The sequence below is a fragment of the Somniosus microcephalus genome, chromosome 2 (assembly GCF_052327205.1).
Source record: "Somniosus microcephalus isolate GS21.2 chromosome 2, FLI_Smic_1.0, whole genome shotgun sequence".
Lineage (NCBI taxonomy): Eukaryota > Metazoa > Chordata > Chondrichthyes > Squaliformes > Somniosidae > Somniosus > Somniosus microcephalus.
In genome coordinates, this window is record NC_140988.1 from 4822201 (window position 1) to 4844599 (window position 22399).

The window sequence follows — 22399 nt, forward strand, 5'->3', positions numbered from 1 at the left end:
GTCGGCCATTTGGCCCCTCGAGCCTGCTCCGCCATTCAATAAGATCATGGCTGATCTTCGACCTCAACTCCACTTTCCCGCCCGATCTCCATATCCCTCGATTCCCTTGAGTCCAAAAATCTATCGATCTCTGTCTTGAATATACTCAACGACTCGGCCTCCACAGCCCTCTGGGCTAGAGAATTCCAAAGATTCACCACCCTCTGAGTGAAGAAATTTCTCCTCATCTCAGTCCTAAATGGCCGACCCCTTATCTTGAGACTGTGACCCCTGGTTCTAGACTCTCCAGCCAGGGGAAACATCCTCCCTGCATCTACCCTGTCGATCCCTGTAAGAACAGTGGAGAAGCCGCTGAGCGGCCTGTGCTCGCCATTACTGCGCGGCCACGCTCAGTGGGAACATTGGGTGAGAGTGCAACCAACTGAGCCAAGCTGACACTCGATATTTATCATTCCCCATTTTAAAATGTTCCTCAATCTTTATTTCCAGTTAAGTATTTCCCAAACTCTCCACTACTAAATTTTAATAGCTGATGCAGAAAATAATTTCGACGCCAAGTTTTGTTGCGGGAATTGAGCACAAAATGTACTTTTTTGTGAGGTTCACTGAGTTGTGACATCTGTCACCGAGCCAGTGAGTGCCAGCGCAATGCTGACACCGTCCACTTATTCCAATTGACCATTGTTGATGTTCACCAAGAACCGTAGCCTAGCAACTGAGTGATTGCAGAGTAACTATGCTGTCCTTTCCAGTAAGAACTGAAGGGATTATAGTTGCTTTCAGGAAGGCAAGAACCATCTGATTTTCAGCAAGTGTGTGCTGCGAGTGTTTTAAGTTTTCTGAGCAGAACGATCGTCATTTAACAGCCCGTCCTCCCAAGGATATCATGACTTTTTATTACATCGAATGTACAGCCCAGAAACAGGCCATTCGGCCCAACTGGTCCGTGCCGGTGTTTATGCTCCACATGAGCCTCCTCCCACCCCTCTTCATCTCACCCTATCGGCACATCCTTCGATTCCCTTCTCCATGTACTTTTCTAGCAGGGTCAGCCGTGGCTCAGTGGGCAGCACTCTCGCCTCTGAGTCAGGAGGTTGTTGGTTCAAGTCCCACTCCAGAGACTTGAACGCAAAATTCTAGGCTGCCACTCCAGTGCAGTGCTGAGGGAGTGCCGCACTGTCGGAGGGGCAGTACTGAGGGAGCGCTGCACTGTTGGAGGATCAGTACTGAGGGAGCGCCGCACTGTCAGAGGGGCAGTACCAAGGGAGCGCTGCACTGTCGGAGGGGCAGTACTGAGGGAGCGCCGCACTGTCAAAGGGGCAGTACTGAGGGAGCGCTGCACTGTCGGAGGGGCAGTACCGAGGGAGCGCTGCACTGTCGGAGGGGCAGTACTGAGGGAGCGCCGCACTGTTGGAGGATCAGTACTGAGGGAGCGCCGCACTGTTGGAGGGGCAGTACTGAGGGAGCGCTGCACTGTCGGAGGGGCAGTACTGAAGGAGCGCCGCACTGTTGGAGGATCAGTACTGAGGGAGCGCCGCACTGTCGAAGGAGCAGTACTGAGGGAGTGCTGCACTGTCGGAGGTGCCGTCTTTCGGATTAGACATTAAACCGAGGCCCCGCCTGCTCTCTCAGGTGGACGTAAAAGATCCCACGGCACTATTTTGAAGAAGAGCAGGGGGAGTTCTCCCTGGTGTCCTGGGGCCAATATTTATCCCTCAACATCACTAAAAATAGATGATCTGGTCATTATCACATTAATGTTTGTGGGAGCTTACAATGCACAAATTGGCTGCCTCGTTTCCCACATTACAACTGTGATTACACTTCAAAAGTACTTCGTTGGTTGTCTGGCGGTCGTGAAAAGTGCTATATAAATGCAAGACTTTCTTTTTTCCCCTTAAATGTATTTATACTATTCGCCTCAACCACCCCCTGTGGCAGCGAGTTCCACATTCTCACCACTCTCTGGGTAAAGAAGTTTCTCCTGAATTCCTGATTGGATTTATTAGTCACTCTCTTATATTTATGGCCCCTAGTTCTGGTCTCCCCCACAAGTGGAAACATCTTCTCTATGGCCAACCTAGTGAAGCCCTTCATGATTTTAAAGACTGCTATCAGGTCACCCCTCAGCCTTCTCTTTTCTAGAGAAAAGAGCCCCCAGCCTGTTCAATCTTTCCTGATGGGTATAACCTCTCAGTCTGGTATCCTTGTGAATCTTATTCCCACCTTCTCCAGCGCCTCTACATTGTTTTTATAATATGGAGTCCAGTACTGTGCACAGTGCTCCAAGTGTGGAGGCCAGTACTGTGCACAGTGCTCCCAAGTGTGGAGGCCAGTACTGTGCACAGTGCTCCAAGTGTGGAGGCCAGTACTGTGCACAGTGCTCCAAGTGTGGAGGCCAGTACTGTGCACAGTGCTCCAAGTGTGGAGGCCAGTACTGTGCACAGTGCTCCCAAGTGTGGAGGCCAGTACTGTGTACTGTGCACAGTGCTCCAAGTGTGGTCTCACCAAGGTTCTGTGTTTAAAAAAGTAATGCAGGGATTATTTACTGGACCATTTAATAGAACTAAAATGAACAGAAAAGGTCATTACGAAATTGGATTGTGCACATTGGAAGGTAATTATCCCACATATGAGGGAGAAGCAATCCACTGCTGTACACCAGGTCTATCCAACATGAAGTTCCAAAGCCACATGCAACCTGGAGACTTGGTGAACTAGCCTTGGAAGCCCAGGCAGTTCAGTCTGATTTGTACTTGTATTTAAAATTTGAATTTTGTAAGCTGCAAGCGTGCAAAGGGTCGTTGGTGCTGTCGCTTCATTAGAAGACAATGTCAGCCATGGCTCAGTGGGCAGCACCCTCGCCTCTGGGTCCGAAGGTTGTGGGTTCAAGTCCCACTCCAGAGACTTGAGCACAAAAATCTAGGCTGACACTCCAGTGAAGTACTGAGGGAGCGCCACACTGTCGGAGGGGCAGTACTGAGGGAGCGCCGCACTGTCGGAGGATCAGTACTGAGGGAGCGCCGCACTGTCGGAGGGGCAGTACTAAGGGAGTGCTGCACTGTCGGAGGGGCAGTACTGAGGGAGCGCCGCACTGTCGGAGGGGCAGTACTGTCGGAGAGGCAGTACTAAGGGAGAGCTGCACTGGCGGAGGGGCAGTACTGAGGGAGCGCCGCACTGTCGGAGAGGCAATACTAAGGGAGAGCTGCACTGTCGGAGGGGCAGTACTAAGGGAGCGCTGCATTGTCAGAGGGGCAGTGCTGAGGGAGCACCGCACTGTCGGAGATGCAGTACTAAGGGAGAGCTGCACTGTCGGAGGGGCAGTACTGAGGGAGCGCCGCACTGTTGGAGGGGCAGTACTGAGGGAGCGCCGCACTGTCGGAGAGGCAGTACTAAGGGAGAGCTGCACTGTCGGAGGGGCAGTACTGAGGGAACGCCGCACTGTCGGAGGGGCAGTACTGAGGGAGCGCCGCACTGTCGGAGGGGCAGCACTGAGGGAGCGCCGCACTGTCGGAGGGGCAGTACTGAGGGAGTGCCGCACTGTCGGAGAGGCAGTACTGAGGGAGCGCCGCACTGTCGGAGAGGCAGTACTAAGGGAGAGCTACACTGTCGGAGGGGCAGTACTGAGGGAGCGCCGCACTGTCGGAGGGGCAGTACTGAGGGAGCACCGCACTGTCGGAGGGGCAGCACTGAGGGAGCGCCGCACTGTCGGAGGGGCAGTACTGAGGGAGTGCCGCACTGTCGGAGAGGCAGTACTGAGGGAGAGCCGCACTGTCGGAGGGGCAGTACTGAGGGAGTGCTACATTGTCGGAGGATCAGTACTGAGGGAGCGCCGCACTGTCGAAGGGACAGTACTGAGGGAGCGCCGCACTGTCAGAGGGGCAGTACTGAGGGAGCGCTACACTGTCGGAGGGTCAGTACTGACTTCTTCGTCAGAACTGGGATGAAAGATGTCTACTACTGCTAGACAACTTGAGGTGCATTTACCTGATTAGAAAATGTAAAAAAGGTGGCTGAGTTTATAACTCTACCAGATTGAGGAGGGGGTTCCAATATTTATAATGCATTTACTTCACTATTTGTGTTTGTGTCTAATTTTCAACTGTAGCAGCGCACAGGCTGTCTGCAGCTCACTGACTCGGTGCCAAGTATGTTGTTTTCTCCACAGATGCTGACTCACCTGCCCTGTGCTGCCAGCATTTTCTGTAAGGCATTTCCAGCATCTGCATGCAGTCTTTTCCTTTGTTCAGTCCCAGCTGTCCATCACCAACTGGGTGAACTTTTTGTGCAAACCTTTTTTTTTCCGACTTTTTTTCCCCCCCCAAAAAAGTTAATGAGGGAAATGGAACCAGAAACATAATCAAAGTTCCATGTTCTGTTGAAACATAGAAACATAGAAGATAGGAGCAGGAGTCGGCCATTCGGCCCCTCGAGCCTGCTCCGCCATTCAATGAGATCATGGCTGATCATCCAAACTCACTACCCTGTCCCTGCCTTCTCCCCATATCCCTTGATCCCTCTAGCCTTAAGAAATATATCTAACTCCTTCTTGAATATATTTAATGAATTGGCCTCAACTGCCTTCTGTGGTAGAGAATTCCACAGGTTCACCACTCTCTGGGTGAAGAAATTCCTCCTCATCTCAATGAAGATTTTGTACATAGAATAAAACTTATTTTATTGTGCGACAGAGCAATTTCAGCTAGTGTTTTTGTTTATGACTTGGTTCTGCAGCTGGGCTGGTGCATGGTGTTGTGGAGAGAGTCACTTGTTGCTGTTGGTAACACTAACACACACACACAGACTCCTTCTCTCTGTCCCGGTGGTGAGGGTGTCCTGCCCAGAGGGACGGGACTGGGACTGGGACTGGCCAGGCTCTCTGGTCCTTGGTCCTCGCAGGGTGAGAAGCACTGCCCAGGTGCTGAGCCTTATTCACTGTCACCAAAGGTTCAGCACAACCAGACGCAGCTCTGTCGGGCTTTTATGTGACGAGGGAGGGGAGGAGATCTGGAAATGACAAAAGGCGTCGAGTCTCTTCACAAATCCAGCGGCGGACCTCGGCTGCTCCCGCGGGTGCCCCGGGCCGATGGATGAGTTGAGCCGAACCCGACTTATGGAGGTACAGTGAGCAACGTCAGGGAGATCAGAAATCGAATCATAATCCAGAGAGTCACTGGGCAGAGAGAGACTTGGGGAGAATTGGGCTGCAGATTGAAAGTGGATGGAGATATTAGGCGGGTACTGAGAGACTCGGGGATGTTACTGGAAATAGTTTAGTCTGTAGTTTGATAATTGGATAATTAAAGCGGAGTTGGATAAACCCCGCCTTGAGGCATTGGTCCTGAGCCGGAGGGACATTAATATATTCAAGAAAAGTGGAGTCTTTACAGCATTTTCTCTCCGAGTTTATTGAGACATCTTTGCTTTTACTGATTTCAAAACTTTGAACGTTCAAAACTTTGCATAGTTCTGGGATTCAATCAAGCGTCCAGTGGAGTTACTGTGTCATTGAGTTAAATGTTCAAGACTCGCGGGTTCCAGAACCAGAGGAAGAAAGATGCACACTTTAGATTTAGTTCCTCTACACAGAGTGGGATGAACGCGGATAACAGACTGTCCAGGGAGAAAGTTAATGAAGGGAGAATTGGACAGATATGGAGAGTCTAGAACCAGGGGTCACAGTCTCAGGATAAGGGGTCGGCCATTTAGGACTGAGATGAGGAGGAATTTCTTCACTCAGAGGGTGGAGAATCATTGAAATTCTCTACCCCAGAGGGCTGTGGAGGCTCAGTCGTTGAGTATATTCAAGGCTGAGATCGATAGATTTTTGAATATTAAGGGAATCGAGGGATATGGGGATAGTGCAGGAAAGTGGAGTTGAGGTCGATGATCAGCCATGATCTCATTGAATGGTGGAGCAGGCTCGAGGGGCCGAATGGCCGACTCCTGCTCCTAATTCTTATATTCTTATATTTAATAGAGACATTCATATTTATGGGCTTTGATAGAGTTAATAAGGAGAAACTGTATCTAGTGGCAGGAGGGTCGGTAACCAGAGGACACAGAGTGAAGATAATTGGCAAAAGAACCAGAGGGGGAGAGGAGGAGAATTGTTTTTACCCAGCGAGTTGTTGTGATCTGGAACGCGCTGCCTGAAATGGTGGTGGAAGCAGATTCAATAGTGACTTTCAAAAGGGAATTGGATAAATACATGAAAGATTAAAATGTGCAGGGCTGTGGGGAAAGAGCAGGGGGAGTGGGACTAATTGGAGAGAATCTTTCAAAGAGCCGGCACAGGCACGATGGGCCGAATGGCCTCCCTCTGTGAGATTCTACGATTTGAGGGAATGAGCTCTTGAGAAGCTTTCACTTTCGGCACTGGCCAGATGGACGGCAGAGGGTTTTACTGACCTGTACTTTCTTATATTCCTCAATGGCAGTGTTACACAAGTAAACACACTCATTTACTGCAAGGGTGATAGTTAAGAACTTGCATTTATATAGCACCTTTCACATCCTCAGGATGCCCCAAAGTGCTTCACTGTCAATGAATTATTCTCAATTGCAGTCAGTGTTATGTAGGAAACGCAGCAGCCTGATTGTGCACAGCAAGCAAACAGCCAATTAGATCAATGACGAATTAATCTGGTTTTGCTGGTGGCGGTGGAGGGATACATGTCAGCTAGCACAATGGAAGAACTCTCCAACGCGTTTTCAAATAGCACCAGGGGAATCCCTTGACATTCACCTGCCTACGCAGACCGGGGCCTGGGTTTAATGTCTTATCCAAGAGACAGCATTCCCTCAGGAATGCAGCGCTCCCTCAGGAATGCACTGGAGTGGAAGCTTACACTAGGAGCACAAGTGGTGAAGGGGAGTGTGAACCCATGACCCACTGGCTCGGAGGCAAGAGTGTTACCTTACACCCAGAGCCAAAACTGACATTCAAAGCAAAGGATATTCTCGCACCGTTCAAGCTGACAGATGATGAAAGTGCACCAGAGTGACGGCAAAGCGCGACAGGTATTTCACGGTCAAGAAATTGTCCTTGTTTACAGCAGCTGATCCACTGTGAGTGCACAGACACAGTTCAAGCTCAAGAACAAGTGCGATTCATCCGGCCCATATAATAGACTCGTGCACCTGCCACAAGCAACGAGAACGGCCCAGCCATAAATGCTAAATAGAACAAATGTGCAGTTGTATGTTAGGAATGTAGGGGCAGGAGGAGGCCATTCAGCCCCTCTAGCCCGTTCCACCATTCAATGAGATCACAGTGGATCTGTACACAACTCCATTTCCACACCTCTGCTCCTTATCCCTTCATTCTCTATCGATCCCACTCTTGTAAACTTCAATTGACCCCCACCATCCACAGCCTTTTGGGGGTGAGATCTCCACTACCCTGATTATAAAAAGGATATCGCCATATTAGAGAAAGGACCTAGAGGCACTGGAGAGGGTGCAGAGAAGACTTACAAGGATGATACCAGAAATGCTTGTTTTTGTATGCAATATTTACAAAGCCAAGTATCCCAGACACTTTCTTACCCACCTTATCAACTTGCCCTGCCACCTTCAAAGATTTGTGAATATTTACCCCCCGGGTCCCTCTGCTCTTGTATCCTCCTCAAAATAGTACCATTTAGATTATTTCATAAGAACATAAGAAATAGGAGCAGGAGTCGGCCATTCAGCCCCTCGAGCCTGCTCCGCCATTCAATAAGATCACGGCTGATCTTCGACCTCAACTCCACTTTCCCGCCCAATCCCCATATCCCTCGATTCCCCTAGAGTCCAAAAATCTATCGATCTCTGTCTTGAATATACTCAACGACTGAGCCTCCACAGCCCTCTGGGGTAGAGAATTCCAAAGATTCACCACCCTCTGAGTGAAGAAATTCCTCCTCATCTCAGTCCTGAATGGCCGACCCCTTATCCTGAGACTGTGACCCCTGGTTCTAGACTCTCCAGCCGAAGATTGTTTTAGCAGGATTGAAGGAGCTTTTTGAGTTCAGGCCATGACCAGTTTGGACTAACAAGTACTGTACCAGCGTAAGGTATTCCCCCCATGTGATTTGATTCAAGCCCACCTGAATAGTAAACTTGGAATTTGAACAGTACCAGGAGTTCTGAGTTCAGGACAAGTTCAAACGATGCCAATCTGAGCCGAGTACAAGGGCAGCACAAGTAAAGAGAAGTCTCCAGCCTCAGTGGGAGTGTTCTGCCTGAGAACTGCTCAGCAAGTTGATTTGTAAAGTTCTATGCTGATACCAGCCCTGGAAACAACTTCATCTGTCTTTTGGACGAGATGTTAAACAGAGGTCCCACCCACCCTCTCAGGTGGACGTAAAAGATCCCACGGCCACTATTTCGAAGAAGAGCAGGGGAGTTCTCCCCGGTGTCCTGGCCAATATTTATCCCTCAACCAACATCATTAAAACAGATGATCTGGTCATTATCACATTGCTGTTTGTGGGAGCTTGCTGTGCACAAACTGGCTGCCGCGTTTCCTACATTACAACAGTGACTCCACTTCAAAAAGTACTTAATTGGCTGTAAAGCGCTTTGGGACGTCCTGAGGTTGTGAAAGGCGCTATAGAAATGCGAATCTTTCTTTCTTTACCTGGGGGTGGGGAGTGTTGTCTTAAATTAACTCTAACCTCTTCCTGTCTGACAATTTGTAACAGATTAGAATAGTTTATGATAACAAAACATCTGTTGCTTAGTTACCTAGTTTAGGTTGAGTGGTATCAGCTCTCAGTTCCCAATTATAGCATTAGACATGTCTGAACGTTCATTATTATCATTAGGAGATGATATTAGGTCATGATGTTGAGCGGTAAAGCAGAACTTAGTCAAGTGAGGCTGTGATCACAACTCACGATCCCTCACTCTCGTGGGCAGTTAGATTGCTTCCATCCAATCTTCTGTTGTCTTTTTGAAAGAGATGATTTGCCAGATGAGCCTTGATAATTGATCGAGCTGGAAATCATTCTTAAAATTAATCCTTATTTACCAGAAAGGGGAAAAAAATAACGTAAAGGGTGCATTACCTGAATAGGTGATCCTAGATCTTTGCTGTGGTAACTAAACCAAAGGCCAAGTTGATGTAAAGACTACTTGACGTAAGAAAACTACTAGGCACTTGGTCTAAGCATTAAACAAAGCTTTAATCAACTGTTTTACAACATGGCGGTCTAGTTGTGTCCTTCACTAGTTCCTGTTAAGAATGTCCTGCGCAAGCTGGGCCCGTGCCTGAGTATTTATACTCACCCTGGACAGCGCCACCCGTAGGCCGCTCAGTGTTATTTCATGTCTTTCTTTCATGAATGACTGATTCACGTCACTACTTTTCGGCTTCTTGATGTTACCAATTCACCTTGTGACATGTGTGCAGTATAATAAAGAGTAATGCAGTCAGGTAAGGTCAAATTCAGCAATCCCACATTCCCCGGAGGGAGCCTTGCTCGATGGGAGGACCATTCTCCGACCAATCTGAGAGCACAGTATCAATGAATAAACTCCATCAATATTTCCCCACAGTCAACCCATCCAATTAAATGACACCTCATTTCAGTTTAAGAACATAAGAATTAGGAGCAGGAGTCGGCCATTCGGCCCCTCGAGCCTGCTCCACCATTCAATAAGATCATGGCTGATCTTCGACCTCAACTCTACTGTCCCGCCTGATCCCCATATCCCTTGATTCCCCGACAGTCCGAAAATCTATCGATCTCAGCCTTGAATATACTCAACGACTCGGCATTCACAGCCCTCTGGGGCAGAGAATTCCAAAGATTCACAACCCTCTGAGTGAAGAAATTTCTCCTCATCTCAGCCTTAAATGGCCGACCCCTTATCCTGAGACTGTGACCCCTGGTTTGGGTCACACGGGATCCTCCTGATTAAATTCACTTTCTGCTGAACTCAATTCTGCAGCACTTTATCCGTTTTATTCTCCAAAAGCTTTTATTTTTGATTGTGAATAAAGAAAATACCAGCCTTGAATATGAATTAAGTCAGCAGCAAATCTTGGCAATCATAAATAATTCTCATAGATCACAAGGACCCCAATTGAGCCCCTGGATTATTACCACTTTGTTTGACTCTCCTGCAGTCAAGGTGCTGCTTATCTTGTATTATTGAAGACTATTGACCCAATCTTCCAAAATTAAGTCGATATGAACATATGGTATGAATCAGCGGACTTTAGATTTTGCCTCTGTTAAATTATTAGAAGTGAGAAAGACTTGTGCCCTGAACTTATACTGTGAATCCCAACATGTACAGCGTGTCCGTGGTTCAAGTCCCACTCCGCTGACACGCCAGTGCATTTGGAGGGAGTGATGTTGGTTGAGGGATAAATATTGGCCCCAGGACACCGGGGAGAACTCCCCTTCTCTTCTTCAAACTAGTGCCGTGGGATCTTTTACGTTGACCCGAGAGAGCAGATGGGGCCTCGGTTTAACGTCTTACCCGAAAGACAGCACCTCCGACAGTGCAGCACTCCCTCAGTACTGCCCCTCCGACAGTGGGGCGCTCCCTCAGTACTGCCCCTCTGACAGTGCGGCGCTCCCTCAGTACTGCCCCTCCGACAGTGCGGCGCTCCCTCAGTACTGCCCCTCTGACAGTGCGGCGCTCCCTCGGGACCTCAAAGGCAGTAATCTCAGGATTGCTACCAGTGCCACGTGCTGGTCAGAGTAGAAATAGAAGGATATTTCAGATGAATACGTGGCTAGAGGAATGGTGCCAGGGGGAGGGATTCAAATTCCTGGGACATTGGAACCGGTTCTGGGGGAGGTGGGACCAGTTCAAACCGGACGGTTTGCACCTGGGCAGGGCCGGGACCGATATCCTAGGGGGAGTGTTTGCTAGTGCTCTGGGGGAGGGTTTAAACTAAAATGGATGGGGGTTGGGAACCTGAGCGGGGAGACAGAGGAAAGGGAAACAAGGATAAAAGCAAAAGACAGGAAGGAGAAAAACAAAAGTGACAGGCAGAGAAATCAAGGGTTTAAATCAAGCATGGCCACAGTAAATAATAATTCTAATAGGTGTAAGAGCGTTAAAAAAACAAGCCTGAAGGCTTTGTGTCTTAATGCGAGGAGCATTCGTAATAAGGTGGATGAATTAGCTGCGCAAATAGAGGTAAACGAATATGATTTGATTGCGATTACGGAAACATGGCTCCAGGGTGACCAAGGCTGGGAACTCAACATCCAGGGGTATTCAATATTCAGGAAAGATAGGCAAAAAGGAAAGGGAGGTGGGGTAGCATTGCTGGTTAAAGAAGGGATTAACACAATTGTAAGGAAGGATATTAGCTCTGATGATGTGGAATCTATGGGTAGAACTGAGAAATACCAAGGGGCAGAAAACGTTAGTGGGAGTGGTATATAGACCTCCAAACAGTAATGCGAAGGTTGGGGACGGCATTAAAAGGGAAATTAGAGAAGCGTGCAATAAGGGCACAGCAGTCATCATGGGTGACTTTAATCTACATATAGATTGGGCTAACCAAATTAGTAACAATACAGTGGAGGAGGAATTCCTGGAGTGTTTAAGGGATGGTTTCCTGGACCAATATGTCGAGGAAACAACTAGAGATCAGACCATCTTAGACTGGGCATTATGTAACGAGAAAGGATTAATTAGCAATCTTGTTGTACGAGGCCCCTTGGGTCGGAGCGATCATAATATGATCGAATTCTTCATTAAGAAGGAGAATGAAGTAGTCGAATCAGAGACTAGGGCCCTAAATTTAAATAAAGGAAACTACGATGGTCTGAGGCGCGAGTTGGGTAGGATTGATTGGGGAATGTCACTCGAAGGGTTGACGGTGGATAGGCAATGGCAAACATTCAAAGACCGCATAGATGAACTACAGAATTTGTTCATCCCAGTTTGGCATAAAAATAAAACAAAGGTGACTCAACCGTGGCTAACAAGGGAAATTAGGGACAGCATAAGATCCAAGGAGAGGACATATAAATTGGCCTGAAAAAGCAGTAAACCTGAGGATTGGGAGCAGTTTAGGATTCAACAAAGGAGGACAAAGGGATTAATTAAGAAAGGGAAAATAGAATATGAGAGTAAGCCTGCAGGGAACATAAAAACTGACTGTAAAAGCTTTTATAGATATGTGAAGAGAAAAAGATTGGTGAAGTCAAGTGTAGGTCCCTTGCAGTCAGAATCAGGGGAATTTATAATGGGGAACAAAGAAATGGCAGACCAATTAAATACATATTTTGGTTCTGTCTTCACAAAGGAGGACACAAATAACCTCCCAGAGATGTCAGGGAACATAGGGTCTGATGAAAGAGAGGAACTGAAAGAAATCAGTATTTGTAGGGAAATGGTGTTAGGGAATTTGATGGGATTGAAGGCCGATAAATCCCCAGGGCCTGATAATCTACATCCTAGGGTACTTAAGGAAGTGGCTTTAGAAATAGTTGATGCTTTGCTGATCATCTTCCAGCATTCGATGGAATCTGGAACAGTACCCATGGATTGGAGGGTAGCTAATGTTACCCCACTATTCAAAAAAGGTGGTAGAGAGAAAACGGGGAATTACAGACCGGTAAGCCTGACATCGGTAGTGGGGAAAATGCTAGAGTCCATTATAAAAGATGTAATAGCAGAGCACTTGGAAAACCGTGACAGGATCGGACAAAGTCAACATGGATTTACAAAAGGTAAATCGTGCTTGACTAATCTACTGGAATTTTTTGAGGATGTAACTGGTAAAATAGGTAATGGAGAACCAGTGGATGTGGTGTATTTGGACTTTCAGAAGGCTTTCGATAAGGTCCCGCATAATAGATTAGCGTGTAAAGTTAAGGCACATGGGATTGGGGGCAAGGTATTGACTTGGATAGAGAACTGGTTGGCAGGCAGAAAGAAAAGAGTTGGAATAAACGGGTCTTTTTCCGAGTGGCAAGCAGTGACTAGTGGGGTACCGCAGGGATCGGTCCTTGGGCCCCAGCTATTCACAATATATATTAATGATCTAGACAAGGGAACTAGATGTAATATCTCCAAATTTGCAGACAACACAAAGCTGGGTGGGCGTGTGTGCTGTGAGGAGGATGCCGAGAAACTCCAGGATGATTTGGACAGGTTGGGTGATTGGGCAAAAGCATGGCAGATGCAATATAACGTGGATAAATGCGAGGTTATCCACTTTGGTGGCAAAAACAGGAAGGCAGATTATTATCTGAATGGCAATAGATTGGGAGAAGGGGAAGTGCAACGAGACCTGGGTGTCCTTGTGCACCAGTCGCTGAAGGTAAGCATGCAGGTGCAGCAGGCGGTTAAGAAGGCAAATGGCATGTTGGCCTTCGTAGCGAGAGGGTTTGAGTACAGGAACAAAGATGTCTTGCTGCAGTTGTACAGGGCCTTGGTGGGACCGCACCTTGAGTATTGTGTGCAGTTTTGGTCGCCTTATCTGAGGAAGGATATTCTTGCCATGGAAGGAGTTCAGCGAAGATTCACCAGGCTGATACCTGGGATGGCTGGAATGACGTATGAGGAGAGATTGGGTCGATTGGGCTTGTACTCGCTGGAGTTTAGAAGAATGAGAGGGGATCTCATTGAAACTTATAAAATTCTGACAGGACCGGACAGACTAGATGCAGGAAGGATGTTCCCGATGGTCGGGGGAGTCCAGAACCAGGGGTCACAGTCTAAGGATAAGGGGTAAGCCATTTAGGACAGAAATGAGGAGGAATTTCTTCACCCAGAGAGTGGTGAACCTGTGGAATTCACTGCCACAGAAGACAGTTGAGGCCAATACATTAAATATATTCAAGAAGGAGTTCGATATATTTCTTAAGGCTAAAGGGATCAAGGGGTATGGGGAGAAGGCAGGGACTGGGTACTGAATTTGGATGATCAGCCATGATCGCATTGAATGGCGGAGCAGGCTCGAGGGGCCGAATGGCCTACTCCTGCTCCTATCTTTTATGTTTCTATGTACTGCCCCTCCGACAGTGCAGCACTCCCTCAGTACCGCCACTCCGACAGTGCAGCACTCCCTCAGTATTGACCCTCCGACAGTGCAGCACTCCCTCAGTACTGCCCCTCCAACAGTGCAGCACTCCCTCAGTACTGCCCCTCCGACAGTGCAGCAATCCCTCAGTACTGACCCTCCAACAGTGCAGCACTCCCTCAGTACTGCCCCTCCGACAGTGCAGCGCTCCCTCAGTACTGCCCCTCCGACAGCGTGGTGCTCCCTTAGTACTGGCCCTCTGACAGTACAGCACTCCCTCAGTACTGCCCCTCTGACAGTACAGCACTCCCTCAGTACTGCCCCTCCGACAGTGCAGCACTCCGTCAGTACTGACCCGCCAACAGTGCAGCACTCCCTCAGTACAGCCCCTCCGACAGTACAGCACTCCGTCAGTACTGACCCGCCAACAGTGCAGCACTCCCTCAGTACTGCCCCTCCGACAGTGCAGCACTCCGTCAGTACTGACCCGCCAACAGTGCAGCACTCCCTCAGTACTGCCCCTCTGACAGTACAGCACTCCCTCAGTACTGCCCCTCCGACAGTGCAGCACTCCCTCAGTACTGCCCCTCCGACAGTGCAGCACTCCCTCAGTACTGACCCTCCGACAGTGCGGCGCTCCCTCAGTACTGCCCCTCCGACAGTGCAGCACTCCCTCAGTGCTGCCCCTCCGACAGTGCAGCACTCCCTCAGTACTGCCCCTCCGACAGTGCAGCACTCCCTCAGTACTGACCCTCCGACAGTGCAGCACTCCCTCTGTACTGCCCCTCCGACAGTGCAGCACTCCCTCAGTACTGCCCCTCCGACAGTGCAGCACTCCCTCAGTACTGACCCTCCGACAGTGCAGCACTCCCTCAGTACTGCGCTGGGAGTATCGGCCTTGATTACGGGCTCAAGTTCGAGCAGGGAGGTACGAGTCAGACTGAGCAGGAAAATGCTGAACTGCGACTGATTGCCTGGAAGCAGTTTCCGCAAGTGGTTAATTGTTAATGTGGGAGCTTGGCATCACTTCTCCCATTTAGTTATGAACGATTGATTTACTCTTCCTCCATGTCGTATATCCTGCTGACAAATCTAACCATCAAGCTCAGTTTTACAGTGTTGTCACTCCCACTGAGAAGAGTTTGGATTAAGAGGTGTTTGTGAGAATTATTCACGGCCCGCGTGACAGACGCTGGTGCATCACTGAAGCAGAGGCCTCGCTTTCGACAACACAATAACCTTTTGTATTGACCTGCCAGAAAGGTGCTCAGACCGTGTGACCGGGCATTGAGTTTCAAGGTCTCAATGTCTGTAACAATAACTCTGGTTTTCATTCTGAGCGGCCTTTGTGATCCACAGACTGACAGGAGTATGTTTCAAACCAGACATCCTGGTCATATCAGAGCAGCTCGTACTGAGGCTGCTACTTTCTTCCAAAGAGTGACTTTTTCCATTCGTTGTGGCAATTTGTAGATTCTTCGAATATTGAAGCTAAACTCTGAAGTTCTTCTACTTTGAAATATCTCATATCTCTAAGATTACCCACATGCCACAAATTTTCATCCTTATTTTCAAATCCCTCCATGGCCCTCGCCCCCCCCCCCCTCCCTATCTCCGTAACCTCCTCCAGCCCCACAACACTCCGAGATCTCTGCGCTCCTCCAACTCTGGCCTCTTGAACATCCCCGATTTTAATCGCTCCACCATTGGCGGCCGTGCCTTCAGCTGTCGAGGCCCCGAGCTCTGGAATTCCCTCCCTGATGTGCCAAATAGCTGCCCGAATCCGTGAAGTTAAAGCTTAAGACTGAAGCCTTTTATTAAGTAAGAATCATGGCAGAGTTAACAGAGTTCATCATCGACCGAGCCCTTGGTAGAACATACCAGAAGAGGGGCGGGGCCAGGGAGGAGCATTAGTGGTTCCCCCCGGTGGAACATTCCAGACATTACAAGTACAAGTACAAATATCAGAACACAGAGTTTATTTCATCACCCTCCCTAAACCTCTCCGCCTCTCCTCCTTTAAGGCACTCCTTAAAACCGACCTTTCACCTGTCCTAATATCTCTCTATGTGGCTCAATGCCAAATTATCTCTGAAATCGCTCCTGTGAAGCGCCTTGGGATGTTTTACAATGTTAAAGGCATGGTATCAATGCAAGTTGTAATGTGAAGTTAAGATTTATATTTTGCTCTCTCGGCAGGGTACGGGTTAAAGCACATATTGTGTACCATCATTGTTGAATTTTCTGGTGATTGAGACAGCCGCCACTCATGGTAATTAATGCTATTGGTCACCTTGTCATCGAATGCCTGTAAATGGCAAGTATTCTTTCATTACATTACATAGAATGTCCACCACAGAAACAGGCCATTCGGCCCAACTGGTCCGTGCCGGTGTTTCTGCTCCACACCACCCTCCTCCCACCCCTCTTCATCTCACCCCATCTGCATATCCTTCGATTCCTTTCTCCCTCATGTGTTTATCCAGCCTCCCCTTAAATGTATCGATACTATTTGCCTCAACCACTCCCTGTGGCAGCGAGTTCCACATTCTCACCACTCTCTGGGGAAAGAAGTTTCTCCTGAATTCCCGATTGGATTTATTAGTGACTCTCTTATATTGATGGCCCCTAGTTCTGGTCTCCCCCACAAGTGGAAACATCTTCTTTACGTCTACCCTATCGAATCCCGGCATAATTTTAAAGATCTCCATCAGGTCGCCCCTCGGCCTTCTCTTTTCTGGAGAAGAGCCCCAGCCTGCTCAATCTTTCCTGATGGGTAGAACCTCTCCGTTCAGGTATCATCCTGGTAAATCATTTTAGCACCTTCTCCAGTGCCTTGATATCCTTTTTGTAATATTGTGCGATACAAGTTTAACATCGCCGCTTTTCAATTGAATCCCTCTGGAGACGAACCCCTTGTGTTTGTTTTTTGCATTTTTATTGTGGCCGTTAACGTAATTTAGAAAACACGAGAATACATTTTAAAAAATCGCCTTCCATGTTAATGTTTGTGTGCTTACAGTTCACAGGTGGATGTTAACAGGTATGGAAAAGTATGAACAGCTGGGCCTGGTGGGGGAAGGGAGCTATGGAATGGTGATAAAATGCAGGAACAAAGAGAATGGAAGAATTGTAGCCATCAAAAAATTCCTCGATAGCGATGATGACAAAATGGTGAAAAAAATTGCCACGAGGGAAATAAGGTTATTAAAGGTGAGTTATTTCATGCTTCTAAAATAGTAATTAATTCTCGGGATGTGGGCGTCGCTGGCAAGGCCCGGCGTTTATTGCTCGTCCCCCTCACTGCTCTCGAGAAGGTGGCGGTGTTGCATATTGTTTAACCGCAGCAGAAGCCATGCTGTTACTCACAGGGAGCGGAAACTGGAAAGGAAGAGCCACACCTGAGCCATTCTCACTCCTGCAGCAGTTGGATACAGGGCAGTGCTGGCGCTCACCAGTCAGAATGGGTCGCGTGAAACGGGGGAAATGTTCAAAAAGTAAAGAGCATTTCACAAATATAAACTTGAAAGGTTTAGAAAAGTGAAAGAGGGCATTACAGTAAATAGCTTTCAATTGGGTTGCAAAGCCAGCTTCTACTATTTAGTAATTTATTACAACCAAGCAACATTTTCATATCCATTGAGCTTATTGTTTGTCCAACTTCCCCTGAAATACATCTATACTATTCGCTTCAACCATTCTCACCACCCTCTGGGTAAAGAAGATTTTCCTGAATTCTCTATTGGATTTATTTTTTTATTTGTTCCTGGGATGTGGGCATCGTGGGCAAGGCCAGCATTTATTGCCCATCCCTAATTGCCCTTGAGAAGGTGGTGGTGAGCCGCCTTCTTGACCCGCTGCAGTCCGTGTGGTGAAGGTACTCCCACAGTGCTGTCAGGGAGGGAGTTCCAGGATTTTGACCCAGCGACGATGAAGGATCGGCAATCTATTCCCAAGTCAGGATGGTGTGTGACTTGGAGGGGAACTTGGAGGTGGTGGTGTTCCCATGCGCCTGCTGCCCTTGTCCTTCTAAGTGGAAGAGGTCGCGGGTTTGGGAGGTGCTGCCGAAGAAGCCTTGGCGAGTTGCTGCAGTGCATCTTGTAGATGATACATACTGCAGCCACGGTACGCCGGTGGTGGAGGGAGTGAATGTTTAAGGTGGTGGATGGGGTGAATGTTTAAGGGTTTAAGGTGCTGGATAGGGTGAATGTTTAAGGGTTTAAGGTGCTGGATGGGTTGAATGTTTAAGGGTTTAAGGTGCTGGATGGGGTGCCAATTAAGCTGCTCACAAGCTGTCTGATTATAACCTACAGTTGCCAGTTAGCAATAAAGATCAATCTTCCAGGGATTTACAAAGGTAGGGTGTGTCTCTACACATGGCCAGGACCCATATCCACTTCCCACTTGCTCTGAGATGACACATCAGCCAGCATGTTCAGATACGCTGTGAGTTGCGAATCGCTAGAACTTGCCAGTTGGTTTACATCGCTCCGCCCTCAGCCTCCCCGTTACTTTTAGGATCATAGAATTATAACCGCACAGAAAGAGGCCATTCAGCCCGTCGAGCCCGTGCCAGCTCTCTGCAAGAGCACTTCAGCTAGTCCCAACCCCCGCACTTTCCCCGGAGCCCTGCAAATGTTTTTCCTTCAGGTACTTATCCAATTCCCTTTTGAAAGCCACGATTGAATCTGCCTCCACCACCCTTTCAGGCAGCGCATTCCAGATCCTAACCACTCGCTGCGTGAAAATGTTTTTCCTCATGTCGCCTTTGGTTCTTCTGCCAATCACCTTAAATCTGTGTCCTCTGGTTCTCAACCCTTCCACCAATGGGAACAGTTTCTCTCTATCTACTCCGTCCAGACCCCTCATGATTTTGAACACCTCTATCAAATCTCCTCTCAATCTTCTCTTCTCTCAGGAGAACAACTCCAGCTTCTCCAGTCTATCCACGTAACTGAAGTCCCTCATCCCTGGAACCATTCTTGTAAATCTTTTCTGCACCCTCTCTAAGGCCTTCACATCCTTCCTAAAGTGCGGTGCCCAGAATTTTAATAAAGCTACTATCCCTCGACTGCCGAGGTTGAGAGAGCACCGAAGAATAGTCTTCATGAAACTGCCAGGAAGCAGAGATACTTACCCAGCACTGGATTACCGAGGATTTCAGATCAGTAGTCACCAGCAAATCATCATGGATTAAAAAGAAAATAGATAATTATTTCCTTATTAAGTACATAAGGAGGCATGGAATGGGAACAGGTCATATTACATCGTACTTACAGCACAGAAACAGGCCATTCGGCCCAACAGGCCTGTGCCGGTGTTTGTGCTCATAGATTGTGTTTACCCCTTTCAACAACAACTTGCATTTATATAGCGCCTTTAACGTAGTAAAACGTCCCAAGGTGCTTCACAGGAACGATTATCAAACACAATTTGACATCGAGCCACATAAGGAGATATTAGGACAGGTGACCAAAAGCTTGGTCAAAGAGGGAGGTTTTAAGGAGCGACTTAAAGGAGGAGGGAGAGGCGGAGAGGTTTAGGGAGGGAATTCCAGAGCTCAGGGCCCAGGCAGCTGAAGGCACGGCCGCCAGTGGTGGAGCGATTAAAATCGGGGACGCGCAAGAGGCCAGAATTGGAGGAGTGCAGAGATCTCGGGGGGTTGTGGGGCTGGAGGAGATTACAGAGATAGGGAGGGGGTGAGGAGGCCACGGAGGGAGTTGAAAACAAGGATGAGAATTTTGAAATCGAGGCGCTGCCGAACCGGGAGCCAATGTAGGTCAGCGAGCACAGAGGAGAGAGCGAATGGGGCGCTCCCGTGAAGCGTCTTGGGACGTTTTACTATGTTAAAGGCGCTATATAAATGCAAGTTGTTGTTGATAATGAAGATATTTATCGAACATTCACATGGCAGTGATACTTAAGCGATTCTTTTCTGAGGTGAATGCATAAGTGAGACAAAACCCCCAATGCACGCGGTGGAAGTGTTGGTGAAGAGGTTACGCAGGTTTATGAAAGAGTAACTGTTACATCTCTGTACCTGAGTATTGGAAAACACAACCTATTGTTCTCTAATTACTGCTGCCATTCAGCCTGTCGGTATCATTGACAGGCATAGACATAACATGTAAAGATGATATGGAACATTATACTGTTGTGCTGAGTTCTGATGTCCAGTTAGGCCATAAGTTTGAATTGGCAAGTATTCATTTAGCACTCTAGTTACACAACAACACATATTAGTAATCCTCAGCGCGTGCTTATGCTGTGGTTACTTCCTGTAGATTAAGCTGGTAAATTGGCCAGAGTCAGTTGATGAACATAAGTTTTTTTTTAATGGCCCTGAATTTGCGGTGGGTAATAAAGGGAATTGGAGAAGTACCTGAAGGAAAAACATTTGCAGGTTTACGGGGAAAGGTCGGGGGAGTGGGACTGGCTGAAGTGCTCTTGCAGAGGGCCAGCACGGGCTCGACGGGCCCAATGGCCTCCTTCTGTGTTGTAACCATTCTATGATTCTACTACCCCTCTGAAACTGACCGCAAGTTCAGGGCGTAACGCACGCGCGGCCTAACGCGGAAATCCTGAAGTTGCGGTCAGTCATTCACTGCTCCGACACTGGCTGCGCTGTGGCTCCACCCCACAGCCCCCCCCCCCCCCCCCCCACACAGCCGGCAATCAGGGAAACTGACAAAAACGTTGGCTTTTCCACGGTAATATCGCTGGGAAGGTGACATCATGTCCGTGCCGGCCGACAAAGAGTGATCCAGCTTAATCCCACTTTCCAGCTCTTGGTCCGTAGCCCTGCAGGTTACGGCACTTCAAGTTCATATCCAAATACTTTTTAAATGTGATGAGGGTTTCTGCCTCTCCCACCCTTTCAGGCAGTGAGTTCCAGACCCCCACCACCCTCTGGGTGAAAAAATTCTCCTCAACTCCCCTCTAAACCTCTGACCAATTACTTTAAACCTGTGCCCCCTGGTTATTGACCTCTCTGCTAAGGGAAATAGGTCCTTCCTATCCACTCTATCTAGGTCCCTCATAATTTTATACACCTCAATTAAATCTCTCCTCAGCCTCCTCTGTTCCAAAGAAAACAACCCCAGCCTCTCCAATCTTTCCTCATCGCTAAAATTCCCCAGTCCTGGCAACATCCTCGTAAATCTCCTCTGCACCCCCTCTAGTGCAATCACATCCTTCCTGTAATGTGGTGATGGTGATGGTGCAGATGGTTGCCAAGTTTGCAGTCAGTGGTTTTCGTGGTACTGTACTGAGCGACTACAAGCGGTGCAGAAACGTGAAGTGTAGGTAAATACAGCAGCTATACTGCAGCATGCGCCATCTGTTGCCCACAGTCTGTGATTCCACCAGTTACTGCCCAATTGATTAACTGCAGGGCTGCAAACAATGGTTGGTGAGATATGATGTGGCTGAGATACACAAACCATGGATATACTGTTACACCGCACTAACTGCCTGTTGGAAAGACAATTGCTTCATGTTTTATGGGGTGCTTGATGTATGCAGATAGATAAATTGTGTTCTCCGTGGATCGCCTCATTAGAGTGAGTATGACGTATTTTACCAGTACTATAAGTAAAAAGAAATAAAGAAAGACTTGCATTTATATATCGCCTTTCATGACCTCAGGACTTCCCAATTCAGCATTGCACAATTTACAACCAATGAAGTGTAGTCACTGTTGTAATGTAGGAAATGCAGCAGCCAATTTGTGCACAGCAAGCTCCCACAAACAACAACGTGATAATGACCCGATAATCTGTTTTTAGTGGTGTTGATTGAGGAATAAATATTGGCCCCAGGACACCGGGGAGAACTCCCCTGCTCTTCTTCGAAATAGTGCTGTGGGATCTTTTACATCCACCTGAGAGAGCAGACGGGGCCTCGGTTTAACGTCTCATCTGAAAGATGGCACCTCCGACAGTGTGGAGCTCCCTCAGTACTGCCCCTCCGACAGTGTGGAGCTCCCTCAGTACTGCCCCTCCGACAGTGCGGCGTTCCCACAGTACTGCCTCTCCGACAGTGTGGAGCTCCCTCAGTACTGCCCCTCCGACAGTGCCGCGCTCCCTCAGTACTGCCCCTCCGACAGTGCGGCGCTCCCTCAGTACTGCCCCTCCGACAGTGCCGCGCTCCCTCAGTACTGACCCTCCGACAGCGCGGCACTCCCTCAGCACTGCCCCTCCGACAGTGCAGCACTCACTCCGTATTGCTCCTCCGACAGTGCGGAGATCCCTCAGTACTGACCCTCCGACAGTGCAGCACTCACTCCGTACTGCTCCTCCGACAGTGCGGAGATCCCTCAGTACTGACCCTCCGACAGTGCAGCACTCACTCCGTACTGCTCCTCCGACAGTGCGGAGATCCCTCAGTACTGACCCTACGACAGTGCGG

At 48.4% G+C, this 22399-nt stretch overlaps 1 protein-coding gene across 2 annotated transcripts in view; it reads left to right on the forward strand.

Moving 5' to 3' along the window:
• The first annotated feature begins 4790 nt into the window (after positions 1 to 4790).
• LOC147122504 (cyclin-dependent kinase-like 2) overlaps positions 4791 to 22399 on the forward strand; it is a 79484-nt gene continuing 61875 nt past the window's right edge. The window contains exons 1-2 of one of the 2 annotated variants that reach the window (XM_086006005.1): positions 4791 to 5119; positions 17013 to 17203. In XM_086006005.1, coding sequence (XP_085862131.1) covers positions 17024 to 17203 — 180 coding nt within the window. In that variant the 5' untranslated portion in view covers positions 4791 to 5119; positions 17013 to 17023. The remainder of the gene's footprint in view (positions 5120 to 17012; positions 17204 to 22399) is intronic. The other variant, XM_086006000.1, reaches the window with a different exon arrangement.